This window comes from Dipodomys spectabilis, unplaced genomic scaffold (assembly GCF_019054845.1).
Source record: "Dipodomys spectabilis isolate Male_0828 unplaced genomic scaffold, ASM1905484v1 ptg000263l, whole genome shotgun sequence".
Taxonomy (NCBI): domain Eukaryota; kingdom Metazoa; phylum Chordata; class Mammalia; order Rodentia; family Heteromyidae; genus Dipodomys; species Dipodomys spectabilis.
The window spans coordinates 844,366-868,289 of NW_024870940.1; the positions used below are offsets into that span (position 1 = coordinate 844,366).

A 23,924-nucleotide genomic window follows, 5' to 3' on the forward strand; every position below is an offset into this window, starting at 1 on the left:
GTTCTTGATGAAAGAAAAATGTTAGTTTAAAGAACTTAAAAGTCATTATACTGGGTGAAAATACCCTCAGTTGGGGTATGTAAAAGTGACCACGTTGAATCTCATAGGAAGAGGGTAGTGTCTACTTAACATTTGTTTCACCAGCACTTAGCAAGGAACTGGACTTACTGGCAAGTTTGTTGAATGAATGAATACCTGACTCACTCCTTAAGCTTTTTACTTTGAAGATGTTTTGTATCACTCAGATCCAGTACTTTTTATATGGGTATCTTCTATACAATAAAACGTGCTGAGTGATGACTGAAGTTTCTTCAAAATATAAGATGTATTTAAAGGCATCTTGACTTCTGCTTTTATCTAGACAGCTCCAACTCTGTTTCCTACTTTGAATGTTTACTTTTAGATTTATCAGCCAAGTTGATTTAGTTTTGATCCTTTCCTCACAATAGATGGAAGTGGATGGGCCAAGGCAGTGGCATTTTCTTCCATTCCATTTCATCTTTTATCAGCATTTAGTTCTCACGGATGGCTTTTCCTGAGTCATCAGTATTGGGCTAATGGACTGGAACAGCCCAAGTTGAAAGGTAATTACTTACGCTGTTGCTGATAGCCCAGATGAGAATAGGACTTATTAGATCTGTAATAATGGAAATCTGTGTTTAATGCAGATCTCTTAAGCAGTTTGAAATGATCTCAAATTCATCTCTCTTTGCCATATGTTAAAATGTCACATTATGGTTATAAAATTCAGGATGAGAACGGAAGTTTTAGGAGAAGCCTGCTTGTGGAAAAGTTCTCAAATCTGTCCTTTTCAAATCAGAAGCATTTGCTCATCTCAGATCAGGCTTCCTCCCTGCCTGTGCCCAGTGGGCCCAGACAGGATGGGGAGGAAACACAATCTGGTGGCCCCTGGGTATTGGCAGGAGGCGCTCCAGAGCGCAAGGGTGTCGGCTGCACCCAGGTCAAGACTTCTTTGCCTCAGCCTGCAAGGTGCATTCCAGAGTCAAATGCTCTCGCTTGTGTGTGGTCAGTCTAGCGCGGATGTCAGTCGGGACAGATGTCAGCTTCTCTATCAATACTGATTTCTAGAAATGTAGCATCAGAGGCTCGCCATCCATCCTCTTCACACTCCAGTGGTGCTCAGTAGCTGCACAAGTTCCCATTGGTTAGTGTCAGATCGAGGCAGGATAGAAGGCAAGATAGTTCCCACGCGCTTTCAGAAGTGTGTCCCCATGGAGAATATAATGGCACCATGGCTGTGCTTTCAAGTTACCTCTCCTACCCCACATCTGGCTTTTTGCCTGGAAAATGGTTCTAACTGTTCTAGCCTTGGCTCTCAGAACAAGATATTGTCTGGAGACTTATTTTTTTCTTTTTTTGGTAATGCTGCAGAAGTGCCCTGCCAGTGAGCAGTACCCTAAGCCCGCTGGAGACTTCTTGATGGTGATTATTTCTCTTACTCGTGAAGCAACATCATGATGGAACCAGAACTCTTGCTTCATAATAGGAGCCAAAGGAGAGAAATGATGTGGCAGACTCGGTCACTTTGCCCTGCGCTGCTCTGCCTCTGGTTCCACAAGCCTCCACTGCGTTTGAAAATGGTGGATGTTTGTGGTGCTCATAGGGTGTGGAAGAAGTTGGTGGCAAGGAAATGCATGGTTTGGAAAACTCTTCACAAAATTCAAGACAAACGCTGGTACTGCTGCTGATTGATTTGGGAAAGGGTTGGTTTCTATCCCACAATGCTGAATTATTACCCACCAAAGCAACTCAAGATATCCATATTCAATAGGCATCCGGAGAGCCACCCCATGGATAGGATGGGGTACCACACTGGATCCTTTGAACTCAAGATGTTTATTCTATATTTATTGCCAAGTGCTCTTTTAAAACTTCTGAGCTTTGATACCTTTGTTGGTGTATATTCATTGTTTACATAGTGCTGCATAGATATGATCAATCTCTAGGGAGAAAATGGTGATACTTTAATTGCTGTAGAGACAGCTGCTCTGCAGTCTTCAACATTGATGCAAACGTTGCTTAGATATTTGCCATGTTTCCCTGATACAGTGTCTACTTATAGGAAACTTTAAGATTTTTTTTAAAGTAACACAGTTGCTAGTTTATATCTGATATTTGCTGATATTTATTATTGATAATCCTTTTTTGGTACCAGTAGTAGGAATTCTATGAGCAGTCCTGAAATCTTGGCAAGAAAAGCAGTGAGAGCCTTGGGCTACTGACACAGCACTTGCTTCATCTGAATGTAAATTTTGACAGTTGAGGAGCTCTTCTAGGTCTCCAGTTGAGAAAACAAACATCAACAGTGAAGATGACCTTTGAGTCATCAGCTGAGCCACCTGTAGCTCTGGATCCCAGGTTCCTCGGGGTCTGACTCTGGCTACCAGTAGGTCTGTGTTCTACTAGGTCTGTGTTCCACTAAGTCTATGTTCCACTAGGTCTGTGTTCCGGTTGCCTCTAGTTTGGATCCAGCTACCTTACCTGTAGGCTTTTGTCCTTCCCAGCATTTCATCCAGTTTTTCTGTTTCAGATCATAAACATGTTTCTAACATCTGATCACCTCCTAATGAGTATATCCGTTCTCAAGACTAGCAAACTTTGTGATTCTATCAGAGCAAGAAATCTTCTTTATAAAGAAACTGGCTAATTATCCACGACATTTTAAATGTCTATGTTGTCTTGGAGCTAAGAATGTAAAAATCAGAAGACTCAGGGGAATGTATACTTCCTGATCGATTCTTTTTTTTTGCTTAGTTTCACATCCTCTGACAGTAAAAACCAAATAAATTTGAGCTATTCAACCACAATAACATTCCAATGTAATTTTAAAGCCTGCCAGGTTGCTAATTTTGTATAAGAGAAAATACCACAGAATCCCAAGTATAGTGATAAAGATACATGATAGACATTCTGTTGGCAGATGAATATTCACTTGAGTGGCTGGAAGCTGCTCTCGCTTCGCATAGGCAGTGAAGACAGGCACAGTCATGGCCGGAACACATGTGTTGCTCCCTCAGTTGAAATCCAGAGCAAGCGGGCTCTGGTGTTCAAAGATCAGAAACTCTGGATTCTTCAAGGTTGGGCCCCATTTGAGATGCAGTGGGATCATTACCTAGAGAACCAGGGGAGACCACTGTTGTTTTCTGTATCTGAGAAGAGCACAGGATGCAGTCCCTGGAGCTGTTGCTCAGGTCAGCTGCCCATAGACAGTTCTTTCACTGAGGTGAACCAACATTAGTTGGTTTATTTCTTGGTAACTTTTGTTGGTTTCCACTGGAGGAGCTCGGGTGCCAGTTTTTGAATGCTGTGTTGATTCAGAGGCAATGGCAGGACTTTCAGCTTCTCACTGGCTCCCACTTCCAGTTCACTATGGCAACCATGGCTAGGCAGTGTGCACCGAGGCTCGGCTGCCCCACAAATCAGCATTAACCTTTAATACCTGAATTAGTTTTGCCCCTAAAGTAACTCGGTCATAAGTTAGAATCATCTTTTTTAAAAATCTAGCAAAATTCTCAATTTTCTTCAAGGAACCACACGTGTCTGGATCTCTAGCATAGACAGGCCAGAGGCTCCACTTCTCTCTGTAGGTGTGAGACTCTTTGCCTTTCCAAAAAATGACGGACTGAATGAGTACTGTGTCCATTTTCATCTCTGACAGTCTGCATTTGTAATTAAAATGATGTGTTGTCTGTGCATTTCAGTCTTTCCGAGAAGAAAGATTTCATCTTGGCTTATCTGGTTTTTGTTGAATGCATTCTGTCTATCTGCCATGCATGGCCTTGCCTTGCCTTCCTAGAGCAACAGCACTAGCTTCTGGTCCAGGTCGGAATGCATCACGCTGACTGTACCACACTGCATATACCACACTGACTATACTGTACTGCATACACCACACTGCATATACCACACCGCATGTACCACTCTGACTACACCACACCAAATATACCACACTGAATTCATCACACTGAATACACTACATGAATACACCACACTGAATATACCACACTGCATATACCACACTGACTGTACCACACCAACTACATCACACAGCATATACCACACTGGCTATACTGTACTGCATATACCACACCACATGTACCACACCACATGTACCACTCTGACTACGCCACACCAAATATAGCACACTGGATTCACCACACTGAATACACTACACGAATACACCACACTGAATATACCACACTGAATTCACCACACTGAATATACTACACGAATACACCACACTGAATATACCACACTGAATATACCACACTGAATTCACCACACTGAATACACTACACGAATACACCACACTGAATACACCACACTGAATATACCACACTGAATTCACCACACTGAATACACTACATGAATACACCACACTGAATACACCACACTGAATATACCACACTGAATATACCACACTGAATTCACCACACTGAATATACTACACGAATACACCACACTGAATATACCACACTGAATATACCACACTGAATATACCACACTGAATTCACCACACTGAATTACACTTCACGAATACACCACACTGAATATACCACACCAAATATAGCACACTGAATTCACCACACTGAATACACTACACGAATACACCACACTGAATATACCACACTGAATATACCACACTGACTGTACCACACCAACTACATCACACAGCATATACCACACTGGCTATACTGTACTGCATATACCACACCACATGTACCACACCACAAGTACCACACTGACTACACCATACTGAATATACTACACTGAACACACCACACTGACTACACCACACCAACTACACCACATGGCATATACCACACTGGCTATACTATATAGCATATACCACACTACGTATACCATACTGACTACACCACACCAAATATACCACACTGAATATACCACACTGAATACACCACACTGACTGCACCACACCACATATACCACACTGGCTGTACTATACTGCATATACCACACTGGCTGTACTATACTGTATATACCACACTGCATATACACTGGCTGCACCACACTGAATACACCACGCTGAATACACTACACTGAATACATCGCACCGCATATATCACACTGACTACACCGCACTGGTGGGAGTACTTGTTAGTCAGGAATCTAGGCTGAGGGGATAAGCAGACTTAGGTTCAAGCTCTGGTTCCAAATTCCATTTGAGCTTTATTTTTTAATTTATTTTTAAATTTGTAGTTAATTTTCTCGTATGTATAAGGTAGAGCTGCTGTTTTGTAGGTTGGAGTGGAAGTTCATGAGGGATGAATGGTGAAGCCCTGGGCACTGTCCCCACACCTTCCTGGCTCCTGGTCCCACGCTCCACAAGAAAGGGAAGTGGTGTCCTTTATACAAATGTTGACCTGTAAGCTCTACGAAGAAAAGCCATTTCTTCCATGCCCACAGAACATTTTTGACACCATGTGTAAATTTTCTATGCCCAGCAACTCTCCACAGTTGTTTGGGTCCTTGGAAGCCAGCACCTGAGTCACCTCATTGTCATAAACGCAGTGATGGCTGAGAGGGTTTTGTTATTAATAACAGTGGTACTCTTACCACTCCTGTCCCTCAGGTTTGAAGAGCCCTGTGCCAGAGACCGAAAGCGGTGCGATTTGTGTCACAGGCTGTATTTAACATGTGTATTTAGTAGCAGACTCTGTTGGAAATTGTGCTTTAGTTCCTTCAGTTGAACATATTAAAGAAAACGACAGGAAGCCAGATGTTTTCAAAAGATAGTGGATTGAGATGCCCTGAAATATTCTCCTGCTTTTTCACTGTTGCCAAACATTTCCAAGTTGTTTAAACTTACCCATCCCTTCTCCTTAGTTGACTTCCTGACTTGACCTTTTTCTTGCCTATTGACCTCTACCTTGATAACTTTCAATCCCAGTTAATCCAGCAAGCACCAACTGAACATGAGGCACTGCCCTAAGGCACTGGGGACCAGTGAGGACCAGAGGGACAGTGTGTCCGCACCCCAGTAGTGTGCATGGAGTAGAAACAGAATGCACAGAACAGGTTGCAGTTTCAAGTATTGTCAAATGCTACCAAGCAAACTGAACAGCAGGAAGAATGAGGAAGCGGTAGAAAAGGATGCTGTTATACAAAGCGGGTTGGGAAGACCCCTGAATAGAGTTAGGGCTTGAGTAGAATCGTCGATAAGAAAGTGAGTTAAGCAAACATCTGAAGAAGAATGTTCAAGTCACTGGAACACAAGTGGAGACTTTGTTCAAAAGTGAACATGCTTCTGGCTAGGACGTATGGAGCTGTGGCAGTGAGGAAAGCAGGCTGGAAACCCCGGGACTGCACGCCACGGTACAGGCTGTGGAATGGATCTTATGTGTGGTAGACACATGTCAGAAACTTCCAGGCTGGAGAAGACATGGCTGAGTTTGCATTTAGACCATTATTCAGTGGAGGATGGGTGCAATGGGGGAAGCCAGAGAAAGGACAAGAATGGAGCTGGGACTCTGCTGCCTGGTGGAAGAGATTAGATGAACTAGCTGGGTAGTGACATGGTGGTGAGAAGTGGCTGTGTGAACACATCAGGAAGGTCAGGCAGAGGACCTCCTGGTATTAGATGGAGGTATCTCTCCCAGAGCATCAGTTCTCTGAGACCGTACCTCTGTGGTCAGTGGACTTCCACTGTGGCCCCAGTACCCCGACCTTACTGAAGCATTGGTTATTCAGGGGTCTGGACTCAAAGCCTTATGCTTATTTTCTAGGCAGGTGCTACATTATCACTTGAGCCATGCCTTCATTGTTTTCCACTTTAGTTTTGGGATAAGGTCTCAAGCTTTTGCCCAGGCTAGCCTCAGGCCATGATCCTTCTACCTCTGCCTCCTGAGTAGCTGGGATTGCATGTACTGCCATGCTAAGTCCTGGTTTTCCTTATATCAGTGTGCTTCCATTACGAGTTCTTTTTAAAATAGGCATGCCTTTTTTTTTTTTTTTTTTCAAGATTAAGACCTATTCAGCACAACCATAAGAGATGCTTTAGATTTTCCTAACACATTAAGCTTATCATTGTTTTTCACTTGATCACATACTCTGGCAGACAGGGACAGCAGACGGGACCCAATCTGATGGCTGGAAAGATCTAGATTCAGAAAAGTTGGGCAGTATGCCATAGAACACATAGCTGTCAGTCATGTGACTAACAATGGATGCTCCTAGGACTCATACCTAACTCTTCCCATTTCAAATCTAATGGCCTGGCTTTTATTACCTATTCTGTGAAAGAAGAGGAAGCAAGGCTGAGCAAAGGGAAAGCAATAAATGATGTTGAATAAAACATGAGAAGAAACGGTTTGCCCATGCCTCCTTCTGATTTTTATTGCAGAGCGGAGACCCAGTTCTGAATGGTTCTTTTCCTCATGCCTTCTGTTTTGGGAAATATTCCCAACATTGACCAGTAAGTCCTCTCTCTTGAGGCCAGAGGGTTGTTGCTGTCTCGTGCGGAGCCCCTGCTGATCTCATCTCTGGAGCTGGCTGGGCCCGTGGTGAATGTGAGCCCCTCTGTGGACAGTTGGTGATGGGGGAACAGCTGGCCACGGGGGCAGTTCATCAGCATTCATCATGGCCAGGGCCTGGAGTCATTAGAATTCATTATACATACCCCGAGTCCCAGGAAACTCGTTTAGTTCTCACTCAGCAGCTGGAAGCTGCTACCAGCTGCGGATGGAGGGTTCCCCCAAGATTTTACCTGAGCGTAGGGGGCAAGTCGGTCAAATGATCTAATGAGTAGATGAAGGTAAAGCAGAAAAGTCCATTTCTACCTCAGAGTAGATTCTCTGAGGACGCCATTGGGGGAGCTCATTAGGGCTGTGGACACAATTTAAACCCCTAATAACTGGCAGGCCAATGAACATTCTTAGACATGTATCTTTGCAAGATACCAGGAAGAGGCATAAATAGAAAAGAGAGAGAACCAAAGCGAGGATAAAGGAATGGGGAATTGTATGTTAACACAAGATCTGGCTCCTGATCCCTTTCCACAGGAACAGAGACATAAATAGAGAAGAAAGAAAGGGCCAGAGTGAGTATGAAGGAACAGGGAATTGTATGTTCATTCAGGATCTAGACCCTGATCCCCTTTCTACCTTGGAGCTTCACGGATGTCAGACTGTGGGTTGAACTGACTCTCACCCCTCTGTGCTCTGGAGTCCTGCGATCCTGAGGAAATCTATTCTGTTTTCAAGGCTGAACCCAAATGTGAAGGATCCAGTGCTTTCATGTGGTCTTCCCCCCTTCCCTCCCCCTACCCCCTCTCCAGTTCTTGGAGACAATGTTCTGGTGGGGACTGGAGCCTGCCAGCAGGTTGCACTAGGCCTCAGCACTTTTGTCAGATCTTACCCTTGGCTCAGTCCTGCAGCAAAAGCAGCACCCAGGTGAGGTAAGCCCAGCCTCGCTTGTATGCTCCTGGTTCTCCTCAGGGAGCCCTGTTCCCCTGGGCAGTGTACCTCTTTCCTGAAAGAGAGGCTTCCCCCAACATCACATTCTCATCTTCTCACGCCTGGTCTAGGACAGGGACTAGCAAATGATTTCTGTAAAGGTCCAGATGGTAAATATTTTAGACTTTACAGGCCATACGGTCTCTGTCACAGCTCCTTGAGTCTGCCATTGTAGTGTGAAGGCAGCAATAGACAATATATAAATGAATGAGTGTGGCTGTGTTCCAATAAAACTTTATTTAAGGACATTTGAAGCTGAGTCTCAGATTTGCATGTGTCATGAAATGTTTTCCTTCCTCTGATTGTTTTTAACCATTAAACTGTCCCCCCAAAAAACAGCCCAGAAAAAAAAAAACAAAACAAACCTCTCTTACTCATGGACTGTGGGAATAGGAGTCAGGCAGGATTTGTCTGGCTGGACAGTTTTGCAAGTAACCTTTTTATCTTTGAGTAAAATTGTTGCTGCGTTTGTTCTTCTGAAAGCCCTAGGATTTAAAAATTTAACTGCAGGTGAAAGGCTTGTCACCTCCTAGAGGGATTTGGGGGCAGCTGTGGCCGAGGAGGGAGGGGGGAGGGGTGGCACCAGGCAGATAGCTGCTGCTGTGAGAAATAAGGTCAGTCCTGCGGAGTCGCTATTGTCTCTTCAGTGACAATGTTAGATTTAAATCCTACATGTCATTTATCTTTGAGTTCTGTGCAGAAAGAAAGGTCTTGTTTTGGCTTTAGATCTTTTGTGTGAGCTGTCATCAGGCATTCTGAGACTCGATCCTGTAAATTCATGCCTTTTCGTGTTGGCAAAGGGGTGGCTTTTGTTTCTGAACAATTTCCTAGGGCATTTCTTTCAGCTGGGACTTATGTCGAGTTTCAGCTCCAGCTCTACTTTTCATCTTGACATTTTAGAGACATAGGCATCTGCCATTCTGCTGCTAGCAATGCTTCAGAGTCCTGCCTTGGCACGAGGACTTCAGCCAGTAGGTTTGGCCATGGAGACCACCTGGCTGATCCCCTTCCTCTTCCGGTGACCCACGGTGACTGGCCTGCTAACCCACTGGTGATGGCTGGAGTATCTTGAAAGGTTCGCGCTGTATCTCCTGTTGAGTGCATCCTAGAGTGAAAACCTCTATTAAACACCATTCCTATTTGTGGAATTTTGAAGGTGCATATGAAAGGAAGTAGGACCTCATAAGGAACTTTTTTTTCATGATTTCCCAGATGGATTTTTATACCCACAGCTTCACTCTGGTGTATGCTTGGAATCTCATCAGGAGCAAGGATACTGCATAGGTTCCTGACCTATACAGATATCCTCCAAAAAACAAACAAAAAAAAAACAACCCATCCCACAGCCCAAAGCAACATTGTTTCATGACACCAGGGCCTGGTGATCTGAGAAGAAAAGAAAAATAGGTAGATAATCCAATATAGCAACAATTACATAAGTTCTTTGTATTTCTTCCTGGGAGGTTTCAGTCATTCCAAGTTTTGGTAGTGACAGTAGGTGATTGCTATTATTGTTTTCAAACTAAGCTTAGCAGGTCCTTTGAGGTCATGCTAGGATTTCTACTCTGGCTGAAGTAGTTCCACAGTGGCTCTGTTGTACTAAAGAAACAACATTATCACTGGCAATGATTGAACTTTAGACTTTTGAGGATAAACTCATGTGAGTTAGTATGATAAAGCTTTGAAAATTATACTGTGGTAAAGAAAATCCAATTTGATGTACAAGACTTGAAAGGCTTGTAAATTCATATTTTTCAATAATTGTTTAGTATTTCTCACAAGGTTCTAAAGAATACTTGTTTTGACATAGTTTAATCAGAAGTAATAAAAGTAGGTCAGTGTTCAAATGTGCCTTTCTAGCAGCGGCTTCCTCCAATGGTACCATGTTACATAATCACATACAGAAAATTCACACAGAGCTGGGCACCAGTGGCTCATACCTATAAATCTACCTACTCAGGAGGCTGAGGTCTGAGAATCACTGTTCAAAGCCAGCCTGGGCAAGAAAGTCTGTGAGACTCTTATCTCTGCGGAACTACCAAAAAACCCAGAAATGGAGCTGTGGATTGAATGGTTGAATGCTAGTCTTGAGCAAACAAATCCTAGGGACAATGCCCAGGTCCTGAGTTCAAACTCCAGTATAGATAGAAAAAAAGAAAAAGAGAAAAGAAAAGATTATTCACGCGGGTTTAATACTGTTAACTCAGATGCAAACTTTATTTGGATGTCATTGGTTACTGGGTGCACTGTATGTTCAGCGTATGGTTTGATAAAATTTTATCAAACTTGAAAATTTCATCACACTTGCAGTATGACACACAGAGCTGTTCACTGTCGCAAAAGACTTACATGACCTGTAGTAGTCACATTCCTCTCACGAGCTTCTGTTCAGACTGTTATGATGATGTGAAAATAGCAAAAAAAAAAAAAAGTATACACAATGGGAAAATGGTTAGTTTACAGTTGGTTTTCTTTTATTGGTCATGGGGCATAAACTCAGGTCCTGGGCATTGTCCCTGAGCTTTTTTGCTCAAGACTAGTACTCTACTACTTTAATCCACAACACCACTTCCAGTTTTCTAGTGGTTAACTGGAGATAAGAGTCTCAACATTTTCCTGCCTGGGCTGGCTTTGAACTGTGACTCTTAGATCTCAGCTTCCTGAGTAGCTAGGATTACAGGCGTGAACCACCAGCACCTGACTTCCAGTTGACTTTCATAATGGTTTGTACCAAGTGAATACAAGCCAAATTCAGGTTGTGAACATTTTCACAATCCATGTCAAATTCATTGTTTTTATGAGATATGAAGTAATGGTTGACATTTTTTTTTGTTCAACTTGAGTATCTATTGAAATGACTATCCTTTCTTGATTGAATTGTTGTAGCTTTGTTACATTTTAATTCAATATTGCTAAAGGATTTTTGTGTTTATATTATAAGCAAGATTTATCCCTAGTTTGTATCTTTTTCTGGTTTTTATGTCAGGGCAATATCAGCCTTATAAGATGTACTGGGAAAAAATTTCTCATTTTCAAAGGCGTTTATATAGGATTGGGTTTTTTTTTTTTGTCACTACCTTCAGTGTATCTAGAATTTCCCAGTGAGAATGTATCTATATCAGGAATTTTCTGTGTCAAATTTTTTATTTCTTTTGGCAACCTCTCATTCTCTCTCTCTCTCTCTCACACAACACACACACCTGCATCTTCTTGAGTTTTTGAATCAGGGTTTCAGTACTTAGCTTCAAACTTGTGATTCTCCAACCTCAGTCCAGATGTTCACTGCCCCACCTGGCTCTGTAAATTGTATCCCTTGAAATGTATGAATTACTGATTTGTTTGTGCTCGGCTTCAAATGCAGCCCTCTGTATAAACTCTGAGATAAACAGAGGAATCCCTTCAGTAAATCATGTTTTATGTGATTTCAGTGTGAAATGTGTCAGTAAAGTACACATCCTTGCTAAAGGAAGTCTGTACTTGGACGGAGTCAGGGTTGATGGTGTGAGTGCCTGGATCTCTGGCACAGCCCTCTCCAGCCAGGACCCAGCCTCAAACTGGTGATGAGTTTTTTTATAGCCTTCTCAACAGAGGACCCTAGCCCCTGCGCCGCCCAAGCTGGTGCTGTCCTGCCCACAGCCAGTGCCCAGAGCCCCTGTAGGCAGTCTGGAGTCCTCCTGCCCCAGTCAGGACCGGGACCCCACGGCACAAACACACTGCTGACCCCTGCCTCCCGGTGGCTGTGCTGCTGACTCAGCGTCTCCAGTCAGCACTTGCTGTTCAGGGCCGGAGTGCGCTTCTCTAATAGGTATGATTCCCTTCAAGCCTGTCATTCTTCAGGTCCTTCTCTCAGCCCAAGGTGTCACAGGGAGGTCCCTGTGACACTGTTTAGCCCTCTGGTTGGTTCCAGCTCCCAAGCAGACGTAGGCTGCTGTGTAAGAAGCTCTTGCAAGTGCTGTTTGAGTTGAGACTTGTCACCTGCTGCTTTTGTTCTCATTTTCAAGATGGTGGCCTTTTGAGTGTGTATTTGGCTACTGTTGTTTCTCCTCTCCATTCTTCCCTTTCCTGAGTGTGGGCAGAGGACTTGGCTGAAAGGAAAGAGAGGAAGGGCAGGGTGTGATGAGGGATGTCTGCCGCTGGCCGGCAGGGGGATGGCTTCTAACGTCATGGAAGGGATCAGCTCCAGCATCAGCCTTCCAGGGGCTTGTCGCAGACAGCAGAGACCCTCAGAACTCCCCGAGATGCAGAGAGCTCAGGGATAATGGAATCTCTATTTTGCTACGAGGGCTGGGGAATTCTTGGTTACTTACAGATCAAGTAAGTATTCAGGTCGTCGTACAGTTATAAAGTCTACCTTAATATCAGCACTAATTAAAAATCTCAGATTTGATTTTTGATTTCAACATTCGGAGGGAAAACAACACATAGTTCTTAAAGGTATCTCTATGAGTATGAATAACCCAGCCATCTTTTTACTTTCATCCAATTAAAGAAAAAGTTCCCAATTTCAACTAAACCACCAGTTAACCAAACAAAGCAGCACAGAAACACAGATGATTCCCTCCATTGTAGTTGGGCCTTTGGCATGAATTTAAATTTAGCTTCCCTGGGAATTTTGGAAAAACATTTTTCTTCATTGTTTTGGTAAGCCCTACAAAGCACAGATAAAACTTCCCCAAACAAAACAGCAGGAAAAGTAACTAACAATCCCCTGGATAACACAAATGAATAAAAATTGCCAGAACTATTGCAAAAGTGCTAAAAGCCCTGCTTTGATATTTTATACACCATCCCTAGACTTTGGTAGCCCAGAAATGCCTGTTTTCAGCAATGCTAGCACACTAGGGAACAAGTTGTCGAGAAAATAAATCACATGGAGATTGTCTTCAACTTAGAAATGGGTCATGTTCCAGGAGTTGGTTTGTAAATCAGTTAGGCTGGAAATACATTTTTTTTCTTGTGGAAATTAGCTTTATAAAAGATGATCTGCTTTCCTGGCTTCATTAGTAGTTTTCATTGTGACAAATGTGCATTCTCCCCCTTTTTTGGAACACATTAGGATATCCATTTTATCTTGCTACATTAATTGAATGTTCTAAAACGTATGGCTTAAAACAACATTCACCTGTATTTCAGCTCATGGTTTTTTGGTTTAGGAATCCGGCCATAGCCTTGCTAGGCAACCTATGTCAGAGGCCCTGTGAGGTTTCTGGAAGGGACCAGCTATGCCACATCTTCTGGGCCCTACCCATCTGGCTGATGGCAGACCCCAGTGTCTTCAGGGCCTTAGACATAGCACTGAACCACCTCGGAAAGAAAGAAGGAGAAACCACCTAAGATGACACCACAGACTATATCCTGCTCTCAGAACTGACCTCAGATCTCCCCTTTTCTGTTCTGTCCAGTAGCAGAGCCTCCACTAAGCTCAGCCTGCACTCAGGAGAGAAAAGTTTAAGTGCCACCTCTTGACAGAACGTTATTGAGAGTTTGTGGCTATTATTTAGACCCCCAGGGTGGGGGGGGAGCATCTGTTCTCAAGGTCACTGAGCCCTCAGATGAGATCGCAGCCCAGCAAACAGCGGGACACAGCTTCCCATAAGACCCAGAGCCAGGACTATACTGCTATGAAATTGGACCTTGGAGTTGGGCGCATAATCGAGGGATTGCCTCTCAGCTTTGGAGAGGCATCTTTCCTCAAAGTTGAGATTTCTTTCTACACTCAGTTTAGTAACTGCAAAGCTTGAGAAAGTAGGGAGATTTTTCTTCTCCTTTTTAACAGCTGGCAGCCAATGTGACTGGTATGAAATAGGGTTTTTTTGATGCTGGTGGGGGGCGGAGGGGGTGGAACTTAGGATATATTTTCCTCTCTGCAGCAATAGTTCCCGAATGGGGGCCAGAATCCCAGGACAGAGTCATGTTTGAGGCTCGTTGCAGGTGAGTAGACCCTGGCGGTGGTCACCACCATGCATACCAGCATGTTTGCAGGAATTGGATTCTATGTCCCAGATGCTCCTCTTACATACTTGGGTTTGAAACATGGCTAATTTTTAAGGTGGGGACTTTTCTGGCTTACATTAGATCCTTTCCAGAAACCTTCCCCCAATAGTTTACATTTTTGGGGTAAGAGAAGGTGTCAGGAAATAGTGATCACTACAAGAGCCTGGCAGACCTACCAAGACATAGCTGTACTCAAGATCAGACTTTCTGCAGGGCCAGTATGAAGTCCCTTTACAGCAGGTGCGTGACAGGTCACAGTCATCTTCTCCATTTCCAAGAGTCTGGCGTCTTAATCAGGTACTTGGTCAGATTTTGTACGGGAGAAACATTTTGGCCTTAGAACCCCCTCCGCTGTATCTCTGTGGAAGCGGATGCTCCCCTTCAGAGACAAGATACGACTGTGGCCCCAAGTGGGTCTGGTGGAATGCTCTTGCTTTTGCCTTTCCTGCATCTGGTATTTTCAGGTATGGCAATATTCCAAGGAATCATTAGGAAATTTGTTTGGGAAGCAACTCACGATCTGGTGTCTGAGTGTTTGCTCGCACAAGTATTTGAGGAAGGTAGCAGACTGCACTCTCCCTCCCCTCTGCCCCTTCGTGAAGTCCGGTGTCCTGAAGCAAGCATGAGGATCCATCTATGCCTATCTACTCCCTACATTCAGACGCTTTGGTCTGCATAGGAAGACGAATCCATAGAAGTCCAATCTGTGTCATTTGTAGAACCATTGTTGAATTTTTACGCATTGTATTTCTTAATATGAGTATGTACTGCATTATCCAATTTCCCTTAATTAGCCACGAAACCAATCTGCTATCTCACAAAGCCAGATCTTAAAAGACATATTCAGGGTGGCTGATTTACATGTGGTATCTCTCTAGTAAGAATTGGATGAAAAAAAATACATTGACCCACTGAAATTCAACTAAAGGCTTTAGTAAAAACTTCATTCTAAGGGAAATATACAAAGTCTAAACTACTAAGGTTAGTAATGTTGAGCATCTAGCACAGATTTTAACATACTCTTATCTTATGGTATGGCTGACACAGAAATAGAAAAGACGAGAGAGAGGAGGAAGAGAGAAATAATGAAAAGAGGTACCCCATTTTCCTTCTTGTCTTTTCTAAAATAAAAAGGGGGAAATCTGGAGAACACTTATCCTTGCTTTTAATCCTCTTTTAACTCTATCTAAAATTTGGCATGATTATTGCTGTGAGAATCCCTCCCTGGCAAAAGAGGACCATTTACACTGTGACCTGCAGACCACAGGTCAGTTTTCCAGAGGGAACGGCCTCTCTTTGAGGTCTCTCAGGATGCTCTACGTTACTGCACATCTTAAGTCAGGTTATAGCTTTGCTGTCATGTGATCTAATGAGATCATTTGGGGCTGCTGTCCTGGGGCTGGGTGCAGTTTGAGCGTCTGGCAGTTCCCAGCTCTGCGGCTGCTTCCTGCAGCCTCCAGCTGCTCGTGAGTCTTAGTGCAGCCTTCAGCCTGGGACAGGGCTCGCCTTCCCAGTACTCAGCACGATAGCAGAGACTAGGGACATTTAAAATACTTGTTATTTCCATCTCTTCAAAGGCAATACATCACATAGAGCAGTGCTTAAGAGTAACAAGAGGCTTTTTTGCTTTTGTGTTGTTGTTGCTGCTGTTAACACACTAAGTGGTAGTATGTTAGACACATTCTGCATTTTCCCCAGCACAGAATTACTGCATTGATTCTAAGGGGGCATATTGTCACACAGCTGGAGTAGAAGCCTGGTGTCAACCTTTCTGCACACAATCCTGTGTTGCATGCTTGTACATAAGGAAGAAATGGTATTTTGTACTATAGAAGTTGCTCTTTGATGAACCCTGCCAATGTTCCATTTTCCAATCCACATTTTATTCCCCTTAGAATCTTTTCTCTCCACCGGATACCAGCAGTAGACAATAACTTAAGGAATTACAAGCCTGGTTTTTTTCTTTTTAGATACATATCATCCTGAGCAAAGCCAACATCAGAGTGCATACCTAGAAAGATTTCCCTTTATTTGGAAAGTCACACAATTAGCTATACTTGCTTCATTTCTAATTTCAAAGAGAATGGAGACACATTTGCCATGAGGTTTCTAATAACATATTCCATATTCCATGTTTAATTAAGAGCTTCTATCAAGAAAGAGAACCAGAATCCCTTTTCTTCATCAGAAAATAGCAGCCAGAAAGCCAGTAGAGCTGACCCTAGCCCAGAGCAGGCTCGTGGTTAATGCTGACAGGGACAGAGTGGTAAAGAAAGGTGTTGGCCCAGAACAGATTGCCTGGGGAGAACTGGACCCGTCAGGCTCAGCTGAGTACCGAGCTGGTCATTTATCACTGTCAGAGGGGATGGGCTAGGAGCTGGGGGTGGGGGGGAGTAGGGGGGCCAGGGGGGGGTGTTGACTGATAACTGACATCACCGTCCTGTGACCTCTAGCATGGTGGAGGAACATTCTGCTATATGCTGGGAGAATTGCTAAAACCACATAGGACCTTCCATCCACTGTGTTGTATGGGACTGTTTGTAGAAGCAGAGTTCAGAGCGTGGGAGAGGCTATAGGATGAGCATATGCTGTAGTGGGCTGTGCACTGACAGGATGAGCAAATGCCATGGTGGCCGTGCACCTTAATTACCTTCCTAGGACCTGGATCCTCTGCACAAGGTCAAACTGATATCCACAAATGTCGGAGAGAACATAGATAACTTCACTTTATCTGAGTATTGGGGTGCAAAAGCAGCCCATGCCAGCAGAGTTGCACCCTACAAGTCTGTGAAGACTATCTCAGGAAAAAATAATGAAAAGTATTATTTCTCTGTGGTGCTTTACTGACATGTTTTAGCATCTTAAAATCTAAAATACTTCATAATAAATGGGGAGCATCGATGTTCGTATAGAGGGTGCTTATCTTGAATTATAGTTCAGCACCGTTGACCTTCACAAGGATGTCACTCCCATAGGCTGAAGCCTAGATCTTAATCCGTCAGATAACCTTATTTTAACTCTCACAATTATTTAAGGTCCATGGTCATTAGGAATTATTTGCACTAGTGGGGAGCATTTCGTGAAAGTCAAGTAGAAATTTTCTATCTATGAATACATGATTGTATGCCTTCCCAGACATGTAAGATATATTTTTAAAAATTGGCAACCAATGAAAATATTTAAAGAGTGAAACCAGCCACTTCTTCAAACTCAGGGAGTGACAGGGGAGCGCTTTTGTTTAGAAGTTTACCCTGGGAGTGTAGGCTCACAGTGGGCACTGGAAAGAAGGGGTGCTGTGGACGCAGGCAGGGTGCATGCATCTGGTGGGGAACAGGAGTGGAGAGGTGGGCGAAGGGTGAAGATAGGGCGAGACTTTGGGCCTTGTGACTTTCCTTTGGGGCTGCTGCTGACCCGTGCTTGGTAGCCATACCGATGATAAATTGGTCCAGACAGCTCACCAGTGTGAACTGAGGGTCGGGTTTTGGGGGTTACTAACATGACTGAGAAAGGCTATACCTCTGGCTGGCCTAAAGGTCAAAGACTAAGGGTTTGTAACTGAAGTCCAGGTCAGGGGCCTGACTCTGGGAGTTGGGATTCCAATAGACAAGACTTTGCCACCCTGAGAATCCAATCAGAGACATGATGGTTAAGCAAGACAGGAATAATGTCTTATACCTTGTCGCCACACTGGGAAATGGGAGGACTAGTGTCCTGAGCCCTGTCTTTGGGGCCTGTGTTTTGGAAGGAACAAAATCAGGGAGCAGGGAGTACGTGTAGACCAACAAGTCTTAGTCTCCTATCAAGTCTTGGTCTGTATCTGGTTGGTCATTGTCTCAGGCACGTTCCTGCAGAGTCCCACGGTGTTTCCAGGGAAGCCATTGCTGCCTGAACAAGATGATTCCGTTTCTGCTAAGAGACAGTGGCATTGGCTTGGACGAAGATGCACCCCAGGTCCTGTCACACTTGGGGTGGGGTGGGAGCTTACATCTGCTGTAAGCCTCATTGGTCCTGGAACCTTGAAGAGTTCCTCTTACCTTGGTCAGTCTTCAAGTGGGGGAAAAGAGAGATTAGGCAAATTTAGGGCTAATCAACCTATTACCAGTCTTTAGATAGAGTCTGTTTAAGTAATCAATGTATCGATGTGCAGAATTAAGCAGGGACTGGTCCCAAAGCTTAAAGCAGTGAGGAGAAAAATTTTTAAAATGGAGGCAGAGATGCCAAACTTATATGCTGTTTTTAGATGCCTTCAGATGTCTTCAGGCCCAAGTGAAAAGTTGGTGCTTTGTAGCAAAGCAAGCTGTAAATCTTTTTTCCAGGCTTTGTCTAATCCAGTACCCCTCAATTCTGGGATAATTCTGTGTCCAGTGGTTACCAGGAACTCCCTAGACAGCAGCTGTCCTTCCGGAAAGCTCCAGGTGTGTTCTTTTGGCGACCTAGCCCATAGGAGCTTGGAGCATCTAAATCTTTTCTTAAGTCCCCTACCTAGCTGCCTATCATCCAGAAGACAAGAATTTTAATAATCATAGTTTGAGCACAGGACAGGAAGATGATGACTAGTTTATACCTAAATCTGAATTATTGCAGGTATATCATTGATTTGTTTTGCTGTAGCTGGTATGTGTGTGTTTGTGTGTATGTGTTGGTACTTAGGGCCTGGGTGCTGTCTCTTAGCTTTTTCACTCAAGACCCATGGCTCCACTCCTAGATTTCTAGTAGTTAATTGGAGATAAGGGTTTCCTGACTGTCCTGCTAGGCTGGCTTTGAAACAATTCTCAGATCTCAACCTTCTGGGTAGGATTGCAGGTCACTGGTACCTGGCTGCTGTAACTATTTTAAGGAAGGAAAGGGATAAAATTTGAAGCAATTACACAATTGCAATATCAATGTGACCTTCTAAAGCTTTTGAACATGCCTCCAAATCCCCTTCAAAATCTTTAGGAAAGTTTACTTTGACCTGGTCTTACGCTAATTAACCTTTCTGTTCCTCAGGCACTAGGCTTTCAAACATAGATGCAAATCTATTCCTTATTCTCATATATCCTTGATGGAGGACAAGTCATCTCCATCGTTGAGTTATTCTCTTGGAGCATGTAGACTTGGAGCACACCCCACTGAGCAGAGAGCAGGGGGAGGGATGTGTGCCTCCCCAGCCAGATTGGAGGCATCTACCCTGCCAGGACAGGGCCACAGACGGTCCTGCCTGTCGACCCTCCTGTCTCCACTGCAGACCTTGCTAGTAATCAGTAGTTAGGATCCAGTTAGTGAACAGCTGTTCTGTTTACTAAGTTGGATTGTTTCTGTGATGAAACATGCCACTAATTGTGAAACAGAAATTTACAAATGCTGACATTTATAAGGGCTATGCATTCCTCACATTTTCTTTAGCCTATACGATGCATTTTAAGGAACTTCATGCCTTGACCCCTGAATACTTGCCTTAAGAAAGTTTCAATGGGTAGTTGCTTTAGAAACACAGCCAGAATTTCCAGAAATAGGCCCCACTGTTGTTAGTTTAAAATACACACACACACACACACACGTGCGCGTACACACACACACACACACACACACGTGCGCGTACACACACACACACACACACACACACACACACACACACACACACACACACACACACACACACCTACCTACGTACCTACCTACCTACCTCATTATGCCTTCGTGAGTCCTAGATGGAGCATACTTGAGAGCTTGGGGGTTCATGAAAACAAGTGAGCACAAGAAAGCCTAACCGGGTTGCTTTTTATTTCTAAATCAGTCCTTCATTTGCCCTAAGGAAGGAGCACAATTTCAAGTGGGGGCCTGGGGCTGAAGGGGTAGTGAGAAGCATGGGAACATCCATCTGGTCTTTCAGATGGTGAATGTCTTTGGTTCTTGGAAGCAGTGCTTGAATTGCAGTGAAGTGACATGTTCTGCTATTGGTTCTGTAAAAATCAATCCCAATGTTTCCCCGCTCCTTTCCCTTCTTGCACACTGATCACATCGATGTGCTTATTTGGTACTATTTTTTGTCAGAGTTTAGCTGAGAAGGTGGGGCATCCTTTAACTCCAGGGGGTGGTCAGACATAGCCGGAATCCTCTGACCAGGGGTCGAAGAGCCAGTTGTTCAGGCGTGCAGCCGCGTGGGCCTTGGCACGCTCGGGGCCCCCTGCCTGAGCTGGCTGGTGTCTGCTCTTAGGCAATGGCCATCAAAAACCAGGTAAGTGAAACTTTGTTTTGAGGGTAGGCTTTGGTGCATGTCTAACTCCAAACAAGAAGTCGCTCATTGACACATTTAATGACATGTGTTAGTATGTATGTAGAACTTTACACTTAAACTTGCATTTCTTTCTTTCTTTCTCTAGCCAGACATCATGTCAATGGCAACAGAACGGTTGAACCTTTCCCAGAGGGAACACAGATGGCTGTATTTGGTAAGATATCAACTCGGAACGAAAATCCAAATTCTGAACAAAGCTTGCTGCCAACTTTTTTAGCTTTAGCAAGTGTCCTCCGGGCTTCAAAATCTGGGCTCTTCTAGATATTTACAAGTCGTTACAGCCAAGAAAACTCTTGAGTTCTTAGTAATTCCTGGGATTGGGAACACTTACTCTGTAGAATCTTGTGTACTTTTTTTTTCTTCTTCTTCTCACTTTGACAGCACAAATACCAAACTGTGTATTTGCTATTTCTTTCGTCCACACTGTGAATTAACCTGCTAATTTGGAGTTTGATTTTTTTTCTTTGCTAAGAGGAGTTTTTTTTTTCTCCTCTGGGAATATATAACTTTATCAAAGGCTAGGATTGAAATAGTTTGGAGTTGTTATTCCACAAAATCAACCTAATTGGATGGTCTCTTTTTTTTTTCTCCATCAATCGGCACATTCCTTAGAAAACATACATTAAAAATGTCTCAAGCAGAGTAAAGTCCAGTTCTTGATTGCATACCTATAACACGATTACAAGGTTGAGCAGAAGGATTTTTCTTTTTCAAAACTCTTTGGTGAAAAAGCCCATGTCAGTCTGCATTTCTCACTTCCATAGCAGATGGCAAATAAACTTCCTTCAAAATATCCCTGCATCTGGCATGGTCTTTGCCTGCCTATAATTCCTCCCTCCCTCCCTCCCTCTCTTCCTCCCTCCCTCCCTCCCTCCCTCCCTCCCTCCCTCCCTCCCTCCCTCCCTCCCTCCCTCCCTCCCTCCCTTCCTCCCTCCCTCCCTCCCTCCCTCCCTCCCTCCCTCCCTCCCTCCCTCCCTCTCTTCCTTCCTTCCTTCCTTCTGACAGTTTCCCCTTTGCCCTTGCCTCACTTCTTGTCTCCTCCCTTTCTCTTCTATGATGTTCCTGGACTATCTTAGGCCTTACCACATCGGTCATCCAGAATTCCAGTTGGAAATGAAACCATCTTCCCTGGTTCATTTCCTTTAGCCTCTTGACAAGCGTGGCTCTCTCTCTTTCTCCTACTTCACACCTCTTCCAGCTTCTATTCTACTCTGGTCTTGCTAGTAATCTCCAGAAGGGCACACGGTGCTTTGAGGCCTTAAAGTGGGTTTGCCCTGGAGGTTGGACTCAGAGCACCTTAGTCCTTAAATGCATACACTGGGATGGAACAGTCCCCTCCATCTCGGAGATGGAGGAAGCTAGCAACCATGAAAACTGTGGAGCATGGCCATCTTCTACCCAACTGCTCCAGTCAGCTCTCAAAGTTTTAGGATGGCACCAGCATCCATTAGAAATCATTTTCAGAAATTTAAATGGAGAAATTTGATTTTGCAGAATCCATAATGGATGCTAGTATGTGTGAATTGTGAACCTTCCTGTCTTGGCACCATCTGCCACCATGGGACAGCAAACGCCACACCTATCAATGTTCAAAGTTTTTGTTTTTTAATGATTACTCAAAGTTTCTCCAATTTGACAACTCCACGTTAGAAGGGAGGTTCCCCGCTGTGATATTTTGGATCTAGAATGTCCCACAAAAGCTGGTGTGTTGAAGGCTGGGTGTCCAGGTGGTGGTAATGCTCTGCACGGTGGTAGAGCCCATGGGAAGGAAGGAAGTGGGCCTACTTGGAAGGAAGGAAGGCCTCTGGGGCCTTGTCCCCTTCTCACTCTCTGCTTACTGGCCGCCATCAGGTGATTAGCTTTATCCCACCATGTGTCCCAGCCATAATGCTCTGCCTCTCCACATGACAGGACCATGAAATACTGGGCTAAAACCTCTGAAATCATGAAGCAAAATGAGCTGACACAGTTTGACTTCAGAACTGGAAATGTCAGGGAATAAAGCTCTGGGTCAGGATTTTCTTCTCCTTTCTTTTAGGTCTCTAGTGCTAAAAGTTCAAATCCAAGGACTTCATGATTTGACGCTAGGCAGAAATGGCCTCCTTCCTAGCCTCAGGTTTCTGATGAGAGGCTTCTGGTGAGCATTGGGCCTTTTCAACTCTGGGAGGCCATGGTGTCTGGCCAACATATGTAGTGTAAGGAGAATTCCCACGATCTAGCAGAATTTATACAGATCATAAAGTGAGCTGATTGACATCTAAGACTTCTTTCTTTAGAATTAAACTTCGGCTCTTCCAGATGCTTAAATTAAGGCACAATTTGGTTAAGTGCACACTACAGTAGATTCCAATTCATGTTTCCCAAATGGTTCTCCTTTCAGATCGCTGGTTTCCAGGAGGGAGTAGGTTTTCAGGGAGGGTTCTGTCATTCTGGGTTGTTTAGAGCTGCACTGAAAAGCTCACACTAAGACGGCACTTGATACTTGGACATATATTGGGCACTTCGTCCTGCCAGCACCTTGCAAGGCTGACAGGCTATGAAACATGAAACCCTCTTAGAGAGCTCAAGTGACTTATCCAGGGCCACTTGGCTAGGGGAGCCGGAGTTGGAGCCCAGGTCTAAATTGGCCCAGAGTCACCATTCTTTTTATGGCAGTTCCCGCTCTGCACCGGGGAAGGACCCTAATTGGGACTGGCAGATTCAGAAATGCTGTTCAGTGGGTTCCACACACAAAAGCATGATTTTCAGCCAAGCCAATTTAGCAAATTGATTTGTAAACTCCTGTGCACTCTCAGAGTGCTCTGAAGGACTCTTGAGCAGTTTTTGCTGGGAAAATGCTGGTTGGGCAACATCTTCCACGGCTGTTTCCTCGACTTGGTTTTAGTCTGAGGACTAATGGCCCACATCTACTCGGCTGTGAGCTAACCAGAGCAACGGGGGCTCCTTTTTCACTTGTCTGAGCTCACTCTTCAGCCTCAGAGGTCTTTAATGTAGGCCTAAATAGTATCAGCAAGTACAGTTTCATTATTGCCTTGTTATTTGAATGGGCCTTCTTGAATGCTGTCTATATAGGAACTTTTAAGTTTAATCCACTCAGCAGGTGATCGCTGAGCTCTTAGGTTGGTGTGCACAATATGAGGACTGACATGGGAAAGGAT

At 44.1% G+C, this 23,924-nt stretch overlaps 1 protein-coding gene across 3 annotated transcripts in view; it reads left to right on the top strand.

The window, feature by feature from the left end:
• Msra (methionine sulfoxide reductase A) overlaps window positions 1-23,924 on the top strand; it is a 252,745-nt gene that overhangs the window by 75,117 nt on the left and 153,704 nt on the right. For 2 of the 3 annotated variants that reach the window (XM_042699865.1, XM_042699867.1), the window contains exon 2: window positions 20,852-20,920. In XM_042699865.1, the coding sequence (XP_042555799.1) occupies window positions 20,852-20,920 (69 nt within the window). Of the gene's footprint in view, window positions 1-20,399; window positions 20,434-20,851; window positions 20,921-23,924 lie in introns of those variants that run through there. The other variant, XM_042699866.1, reaches the window with a different exon arrangement.